Consider the following 9,741-nt stretch of genomic DNA (forward strand, 5'->3'; position numbering starts at 1 on the left):
GGCTCTATGCAAGATCTTGCCTCAACAGTGATCAGCCCAAAAAGTAAACAGGTGGAGCTTGTTAATGATCTGAAGGCAGTTGGACCAAAGTACACCACTAGTAAAACACGACGCTTTATTAAATTGAAATCTTGCTGTGCCACAAGGTCTACCTGCTCAACAAGACACGTATACGGCCCCGTCTTAGCTTTGCTAGTGAACATCTAAATAATTCAGAGAAGGCTTGGGAGAAAGTGCTGTGGTCAGAAAATCGACCTCTTTGCCATCAACCTGACCCAATACGTTTGGTGGAAGAGGAATCCTGAGTGTGTCCCAGAAAACACCATTTTTCCAAACCTGGTGACCAACTACGAGAAACGTCTTACCGCTGTGTTTGCCCACAACGATTTATCTACCAATACTAGATCATGTTTTGCTTGGGAATCAAATTATTATTTCCACTCAGTGACATGAAAATCAATCTATAACTTTTATGTAATGTGCTTTTTTCTAGCTTTCTGGTTGTAGTAATATGAACCGCTACTGAGTTCCACCATATCAGTGAATTACTGTTTTCTTTATATCACTTGTTTTCACCTTTGGCAATATAAAACTCCTTTCTGCTGCAGATCGTGTTCAATGATTATGTCGACTGAACTGTGTTTCATTCCATATAATACATGCAGTAATCTTGTCTCTAGGATATTTAATTTAGATCTCATTGATATTAGTTCTGTAAAAGCACTGCAATAAAGAACCGGCAGCTTTATTTTGCACTACCTGCAAGGTTTTATTTCTATTGCTGAAGCACTTGAGGGGCTCACACAAGAACAATAAAGCTGAGGCAGAACTAATGCAACCAAAGCATCAAGTCTGAAACTCTTCTGACCACTGACAAACCTTTAGCAGTTTACTTGCAATATCTCCTGCACTTCACCTGGAGTACTATTAACACTCAGTCTATGCATTTGTGACTTAGCAACATCTAATACCTGTTTATTAACCTTTTACAACCTTCAACTACTTATTTAGTATTTCATTTATCAATCGATGGTTCAGCTGCATTGTTTAGTCATCAGGAAACACTGATGACTTCCATTTGTATTAACAATCCGAGCCATTGTTAATACAAATGGAAGGTCTTAATAAAGACTGAAAATTACACAAAATATCTAGCTTGAGGTATTCCATACCTTACATTCACTATACTGACAAAGGTATTCAGTCACCCATCCAAATCATTGAATTCAGGTGTTCCAATCACTTCTGTGGCCACAGGTGTATAAAATCAAGCATCCAGACATGCAGACTGCTTCTACAAACATTTATTAAAGGATACATCGCTTTCAGGAGCTCAGTGAGCTTTAGAGGTGTACGGTCATTGGATGTCACCTGTGGAACAAATCCACTCGTGAAATTTCCTCACTAATAAATATTCCACAGTCAGCTGTTAGTGGTATTATAACAAAGTGGAAACAACTGGGAACGACACCAACTCAGTCACAGAGTGGTAGCCCATGTTAAACCACAGAGCGTGGTCAGCAGATGCTGAGGATCATAGTACGTTGAGGTCGCCAACTTTCTACAGAGTCAGTCACAGACATCCAAACTTCACGTGGCCTTCAGGTTAGCTCAAGATCGGTGTGCAGAGAGCTTCATGGAATGGGTTTCCATGGCTGAGCAGCTGCAACAAAGCCTTACATTACCAAACACAATGCAAAGTGTCAGGTGCAGTGGTGTAAAGCATGCCGTCACTGGACTCTAGAGCGGTGGAGGTGTGTTCTCTGGAGTGACGAATCATGCTTCCCCATTTGGCATTCTGATGGACAAGTCTGGGTTTGAAAGGACAACACTATTTGTCCGGCTTCATTGTACTAAATGTAAAGTATCAATCAATCAACTGATTTCACTTGCAGACTTCAAAAGACATGCAAATGTTTTTGTGAAATCATCACTGGGAACTTGTTGTTGTATTTGATATGACTGTGTGAATTAGATAAATTTAGCTATTTTATTATTTCTTGTATTGTTGTAATTTTAATGTTTGTCCGGAACAGATCTGCCTTGTAAATGAGACATTGAGTTTCAATGGGACAACCTGTATAAATAAGGGTTAAATAAAAAATTTTTTAAAAAAAGGTTTGGTGGAGTGGGGATTATGTTCTGGGATTGTTTTTCAGCAGTTGGGCTTCAGGCCCTTAGTTCCAGTGAAACATGACTGCACACCAGTGCACAAAGTAACATCTATAAAGACATGGATGAGCGAATTTGGTGTGGAAGAACTTGGTCTGCGCAGTCCTGACCCCAACCTGAGAGAAAACCTTTGGGGGAAATTAGAGTGGAGACTGCGAGCCAGGCCCATCTCGTCCAACATCAGTGTCTTACCTCACAAATGTTCTTCTGGGAGAATGTTCAAAAATTCCCATAAACACTTCTAAACCTTGTGGAAAGTCTTCCCAGAAGAGTCGAGGCTGTAAATCCATATTAAACTTTATGGATTAGGAACGGGATGTCACTCAAGTTCATTTGCGTGTGAGGGCAGACGAGGCAAACTTTTGACAATATAATGTGCCTTTTTAACAATAGACAGCCGTTACACAGTAAATCAAATGTTACGGTGATACATGTATAATCAGAGGCAGCAGTTTAAGCTGATGCTGAGATGACAGTGAACTTCCAGTATGCAAGGATTAAATCTAATATATCTGCGCTTCAAGTCTTGCAAGTGTGCCCTTAATAGCAGAAATGATATCAGGTTTATCAGATTTAGTTAGTCTGTGTGCGCTGAATGAACCTGTGCATGTAAAATAAATCCAGTGGCATAAACTGATTTGCTGCAGTGCAAGCCATATAGAAGAAAATGTAAATACACAAGTGAAACAGTCGCATTTTTAAAACTTGAATCCAAACTACAGATTTGCCTCTTTAAGACAGCATAAAATACTGTTACCTTACCAAGATGGTCGCGAGCTCTGCCCATTAATGAGCCGCTTTCGTCACTCACGGAAAAAAACGAAACTGCACGAGCAGCCGACTGTCAGTCTGGTATGTAAACAAGGTCAGACACAGACTGCAGAACAGAAACCAGACACTTTTAGACCCGGCAGCATCTCGCTTAAAGAAAGAGGCAAGAGGAAAACCGAAGAGCTTCAACAAAACTCCGCGGATCCCGGTAAGCTGCAGGTCAGCTGGCGCCTTATTACTAACCGCGCTGTTTCGCAGGACGCACTGCAGGGGACGAATTATAGGACAACAACGCTATAAATGCATGAACCTGTCATGTTGTTGTGTGGACATTGGTGGTAAAAATCAGTCTGCAACGTCTGCAAAGAGGCATCTTTGCACATGTGATGCAAATCTGCCGCAAAGTCACTCAGCAGATTTGTGTTTACCTCCTGCGCAGTCATCAGCTGCCTGCGAACTGGGCCGCTCTCACTCTGCAAAAGCTGCATGGTCATGCTTTCCCACAGCATTAATACAAAGCGAGCACTTCCCCATCGTTAGACGTGTCGTCTAAAAAAATTGAGTCTTTCATTTGATTTTATGTGTTGTGATTTCTGTTGTTGTTTTCCTGTGTGACGCAGCATTGACGTGTATGTACAGGTGCGTGTTGTTGGTAGATTCCTGAGTGGTGCAGCTTAGTTTTGTATATGAAAGTGGGCCTAACCAGCGCTACAGAAACACAGTTTATTCACATGAAACAAGGGGTGATATTGCATGCAAATACAGGCTTTATTAATTGCATTGTGTTGTGTTTTGTTGTGGGGGGGTTTTTGTACGTCCTGCTCAGCCTGAGAACCAGTTTTGTCTGGTCATGATAATTGATGCAGTGCCAACCAGACACAGACTGAGCTCACACTGTATTCTTCTGCAGATGATGAGGGAGAGAAAAAGGCCAGAGTGAGTGACATACAGAGTAAATAAGGCAGGGAGACAGAAAATCTGGGCCTTTCCTGCCTCAGACTGCTTGTTTTTATCGCTTTACTGCTGCTCAAGTTAATAATCACTGCTGTTCTCTGCTTCTGCTCGATGACCTTCTTAAAGACTTTGTGCTCTGCATGCGTGTGGCATCTATGACGTCATTAACTTTGTTGATCCTTTATATAACTTGCCAAAACTCCACCGCTGCATCCCTCACCTTTTACTGTTATTGTTATGTTCTGATCTCCAAAAGGCCGTGTGATGTTTCCATCATCATCATGTATTTACTGATTTACTTGACCTCCCAGTGTTTTGGAACTAAACATTGCCCATTTTCCACTTCAGCATTCACCTCCTAGAAGACACCAAGGACAATAACAAGTCCTTAGGGGTTTGAGGAGCAGCAGTGAGATAACTCACTGCTGTTTTTACCGCCATGGAGTTGCCATCAGATTTCTGAGATGTAGCAGATTGTGCTTAAATGCTTCATTACCACGTAATGCTGCTTGTCAGGATGACACATGGTCTGGACAGGAATGAATGAATGGGTAGTTTGCTAAAGCTAAATTTTTTGTGTGTTTTGTGTGTCATGTTAGGACAGGCCAGCCAAAATGATGCAGTGTTTTCACTTCATGGTGGAGCCGGCCAAAAACCTGACGGCCAAGATCAAGGTAACCCATTTCTGTACACTCTAATAAAAATATTGTGTGTTTAATGTTCAAACGTGGCCCCTGGCAGGAGGTCACGTTTATACTCAGGTAGACAGCTGACATAATACATTTTTTTTATAATCTTACCTGTTTGGTGTTGGTGTTTGGCTTAATGTAAGTAAAAAGGGGGGTTACTCTATGCAGGGAGTTGATGAGATGAAATGAGACAGAGGCTTTTTTTTTCTGCTGACAGGATCAGAGCCCCGATGTGCATTTTGATTAGGCTAAGTGACCGCCCCCTTTCCCAGTTGGCCTTATTACTTTCTAAAGCCCTTGTGAACCAGCACTAATGCTGTCTAAATGTCTTTCTTTGTGGCTCGAACACTCGTCTTTACTCCAGCATTTTCTCACGGAAAATCCTTTACTTGTATTTTCCTCGCAGGATTCGCACAAGAGGGCAAAGAAAGAGAAGAGGGAGCCTCTGGATGAGGACCAGTTGTTCGTTGTGGAGCTGGCTAGAGACATCGGCCGAGTGTGTCAGGTAAAAACGTCTTGTGAACCTGAACTGATGCTTGCATTCCCTCACTGTCTTAGTGTGCGCTTTCAGGATGAATGGGATAGTGTCATTGTAACAGTTTTCTCTTAATGCCAAAAGTGACGCTGATCATCACTGTTGTTTACAGCCTAATGAAGGAATTATTAAACTCTGAAATAATTAGCAGTCTTCATCAATCCACTGTTTTTCTCTCCATTTTACCCTTGCAGAGATCAGCAATGCTGGAGCACATCTGGAACCAAAATGACATCTGGCCAACTCCTCTCTGCAGGGCCTTCATCCTACAGTGGGCCTCCATGCTGGAAAGCAAGGTGTTTAACTGAAAAGTACCGAAGCATCATTTGTGTGGGAAGTGATATACTATTGTTTTGCCATTGATTGGCTGTATTGCACAAGCCAATGATAATTCAAATACACTGTGGAGTCAAGGATGGTCGCAAACAGTCATATGCAGGACAAATTATTCTAGTTCAACCACAGACAGTAAAGATGAATGTAGCTTCTGAAAAAATAAAGTCAATGTGGAAGTGGAACTTGCATTCTAAGTGAAGGCCACCAGATGGCGATAGCTGTGTTTGCAAAAAGACTGAGTCCTATTGAAGTCTCCCACTTGACACCATGTGCCAGCCATGTGCATATTGTGTGAGACTTGTCCAACATATTGGACCTGATACAATCATGCAAAGAAGAGACTTCCCCAAAACCTTGCAGTGATTGCTTGAGCTAGCAGACTAGAGTTGCCTGCGGTTTTACATGCTTGTCTACAAATATTTGCTAACCACTAGCTTAGTGATAGTAAGGCTGACACTTCTGGTTTGTGTCACACTTTTACAGTTTCCCTACAGCCTTACTGTAGCCTTACTTAAGTCCCTTACTTTCATCCAAACTACCACTGCAGCAGTCACAAGGAGGTTTTGCCAACCAGTTGAGGAATACACATTTTCCCCAAAGTAACACGTGGTTGCTAGGGGGTCACTGATTAGTCTGTAAGACTTTGTTAATGGGGCTTTAGCAGTCATTTTCATGTAATAATTTCCCCCTCATGACCAGGTCTCTAGTACTGTGTTACTGGGACTTTAGTGGTCCTACACTGTCAGCATGATTTTTGCACATCCATAATGATTGCAAAACCTCAATAGAAGTCTATGGGAAGATTTCTGTCTTGAAAGTCTTGGTTAAATCATGTTTTAGGAAGCAGGATTATCTGCGGTATTATCAGCTCATTCACTGGCAGTGAGTTGTCAGTTGCAAGCAATTAGCCAGCAAGCAAGTGGTGTCACAGGTTGATCTGTCTTTACATTCAGTTTTTTGATACCAAGATGGTGCCGGTGAAATCGCTCACCACTTCAGAAAGTCGCCGTAGCTATGTCCACCTTTTGTACTTTCTACAAGTTCTCTACAAACAGCAAATGAGAAATTTGAGCTCAGAAGTATCATGACTACATACAGTAACCAGCAGTAATCATTGCCTTAAAAAGCTTGAAAATATATTTACATGTCACATAGCATTGACCATACTACTGATGTTAGCCTCAACTATGCCTTTCTAATAGATCTGGACAGGAATGAATGAATGGGTAGTTGATAGAGTTGGATGTCTCGAGACCACTTTTATGTGGTCTTGGTCTCGGATCCCTCGGTCTCGTCTTGGTCTTGCTGTCTCGGTCTTGCTCTCTCAGATCGACATAGTGGTCGGGAGATTTGGAGTCAACAGTATCCATGACACACAATGTAACGTTCGATAATGTTTCATACGCAAAAGCATCAGCTCTAAGAGCTGTGCTTACAGAGTGCTTTGTAGTGAATCAGAAGAGTCGACTCCCATTGAGCGAGAGCCGGCTCCTCACTTAATTTCCTTAATTTCCTTTCGCTGGTCAGCTTTCACACAGTGGCCCAGCTATGCTCCAATCCCTCCATATTGTGGCCAATCACATGCAAGGATATAGGATAATATCATTATGTGACAAACAGAGAGGGTGAGAGACGCGGCAGTCAAGTGGAGCGTGCGTCTGTCCTCTCAGTAAGTGAGTGAGACAGTAGACAGCGGTGAGGAGGGCTGTGCGAGTGCATCGCAAAAACACATAAATATGCCTGACACTTGTAAACGAACCAGCATCTGGCTGCAGTTTAAAGACTTTTTAGTCTCGGTCTTGGACTCGTCTCGACTTTGTCTTGGTCTTGACTCTGTCTGACTTGGTCTTGGTCTTGTCTTGGTCTCGATGCCCTCTGGTCTTGGTATTGCCTTGGTCTTGGTTTAGGCGGTCTTGACTACAAGTCTAGTAGTTGAATGGCCAGCTAATAGGATGATCAGTAAGATCATGGTCGTTACAATCTAAAAAGATACAACGTGTGACAGAGCGATAGTTCAAGCTATCACATGATTTGGCATTCCAGGAAGTTCTCACTTTATTATTGTATGCATGCACTGGGAACCTTGTGTTAATGACTTTGCTGAAAGGGTTGAATTGAATATTGGTGAGAGTGTAAGTAGTGTGCATGAAGGTTATGCTGAGAAAATGGAAATGTGCCCATAAAATGACAAATGTGACCTTGAGCAGACTTTGGAAGAAGTAAGCTGAATTAAAACCTGACCAAATCTGATCAAATCTTATGAATTGTGAACATGTGGACAGTCAGATGACCTAAAAGGAAACATCAGATTCCTGCAGAAAATTAATAGTCACAGTAGAACTACACGTCTTTTAGGTATAGAGGTATATTTAATAAATGTGTGTTTTTCTCTGTGCAGATGAGACCCATGCAGACTGATGGCTGGCCAGAGATGAATGAGGGCAAACAGCCCGATGTGACGAGTGAGAAGGACCTGCAGCAGGCCAAAGCTGTTATTCTCGAATGGATCAAGGATATAAGAGCCCAGCCTGAGGTGGGAGGTTCAGACATACAACTAATATTTCCTTCAAAACAAAAAATAAGTTTGCTCATTGTTTTTTATTGACATTGATCATTCTGCAGCAAAGTGTGTGGCCCGGAGAACCAGTGGTGAAGAATCTGGAGGACGTGCAGTCCGCCTGGCGCTGGGGCCGTGCTCCCAATCTGCTGACCGCCATGGAGCTGCTTATGTGGACTTTAATGTTACAGCGGCCTGACAAGGTAGAAGTTCTTTCTGTAATCCACAGGTCAAACTTTACAGCTTGCATGACTCGCTGCAGTTAATCAATGAGGCCTCTTTGTTGTTTGTTCCTACAGGACACCATCCCACAGCAGTGGCTTCTGTGGAAACAGAAGACTCAGAAGATCGGTTTGTAAATCGTAACTCAAGCTGACTTTGGTTGTTTCTTTGGAAATATTTACCCTCTTATGAGTTTATCATTCTCTTTTTCCAGGTGCCATATCCTACATCCCTCAACCAGGTGAGATACTGTAGACCACGAATCACACATTACTATTCCCATGCTGGTGCATTTACACTATTAGATCCACTTACTTTTATTTTCCCTTTTTTTTGGCAGTGTGGGATTGGATTGCAGATGCTGCAGGTACAAAATTAAATATTTAATCAGCTTTTTTTCCCCATATAATCTTTGCTCAACCTGTTTTGTAATTTAAACCTCTTCACATTTCCCCTCTAGTGGAGGTGACCCTGGATCTGGACACGGCCAACCCTGATCTGCTCATCTCTACTGATGAGAAAAGGATGCGCTGTGGCTTTGAGAGAAAAGATATTCCCAACTACCACCAGCGTTTTGACGGTTGGTGGTGTGCCGTTGGAACGGAGGGCTACGGCACTGGTCGCCACTACTGGGAGGTGGAAGTGGGAGAGCGCGACTGGCGGCTGGGCGTTGCTAAAGAGTCGGCCCTGAGGAAAGGTTTTAAGTCGCTGAACACAGATACGGGGTACCTGACCTTGCGGCTGGAGAGGGGCACTGAGCTTAAGGCGCTGACGGTGCCATTCACCGCGCTGCCACCCGGCCTCATCCCCCGCAAGGTGGGCGTCTACCTCGACTATGACAACAGCCAGCTGTCCTTCTATGATGTGGACAAACATTTCCACATTTACACCTACAACGAGAGCTTCGATGAGAAGCTTTTCCCACTGTTTGGCACAGTGGAGATCATCAAGGATCTGGTTATCAGGTCTCCAGCAGCCAAAACCCAGTGTCTGTGCTCCACATCTTGCATGTGGGGTTGAGTTTCCCTCCGTGGGCATTTCCTTTAAAAAAAAACATCAGTAGACATCATAGTGAAGTATAACAATCCCAAATCACAGGGAGGTTGCAAAAGACCTTAAATGTGCTACTGAATAGCTTCACTCTGTGACCACTCTCTATGCTGCTGCTTTAATGTGATTGTTGCTTCCATTTTCTCACTACAGAGTTATAGTGCAACCCTTTTGCTCACATACGTGATGAAATGCCATCTAATGAAATGCCGTCATCTTCTTTCAAGAGAAACCTATAGTGTTAATGTGATGTATTGTGCATTATTAATCCAGCAATAAAATGCACTCGTGTGAATAATAAATAAACCAAATCTATGTCTTGATGCTTCATGTCTTTATTGATACTGCTGATATTCTGTTTGGTAATGTATTTAAAATATATACAGTTATATACAATTTATACACTCATCATTGGCATGAATGTCGTGTTAATTTTGGATTTCTTATTATTTCTT

General features: G+C 42.5%; 1 protein-coding gene across 4 annotated transcripts; it reads left to right on the forward strand.

The window, feature by feature from the left end:
- The first annotated feature begins 2,946 nt into the window (after positions 1 to 2,946).
- On the forward strand, positions 2,947 to 9,609 carry LOC113021009 (uncharacterized). Of its 4 annotated transcripts, none has more exons than XM_026165377.2 (10): positions 2,947 to 3,162; positions 4,497 to 4,571; positions 4,993 to 5,091; positions 5,316 to 5,417; positions 7,856 to 7,990; positions 8,080 to 8,217; positions 8,314 to 8,365; positions 8,451 to 8,477; positions 8,577 to 8,603; positions 8,697 to 9,609. In XM_026165377.2, exons 1-10 carry the CDS (start codon positions 2,962 to 2,964, stop codon positions 9,254 to 9,256), a joined length of 1,416 nt encoding a protein of 471 aa, XP_026021162.2. In that variant the 5' UTR covers positions 2,947 to 2,961; the 3' UTR covers positions 9,257 to 9,609. The 4 variants fall into 4 exon arrangements, with proteins under 4 accessions (XP_026021162.2, XP_026021164.2, XP_026021163.2 ...); XM_026165379.2 differs by having other exon boundaries at positions 2,966 to 3,151; positions 4,502 to 4,571; XM_026165378.2 differs by having other exon boundaries at positions 2,984 to 3,151.
- The last annotated feature ends 132 nt before the right edge of the window (positions 9,610 to 9,741 follow it).

Source organism: Astatotilapia calliptera, chromosome 4 (assembly GCF_964374335.1).
Source record: "Astatotilapia calliptera chromosome 4, fAstCal68.1, whole genome shotgun sequence".
NCBI classification, from domain to species: Eukaryota; Metazoa; Chordata; class Actinopteri; order Cichliformes; family Cichlidae; genus Astatotilapia; species Astatotilapia calliptera.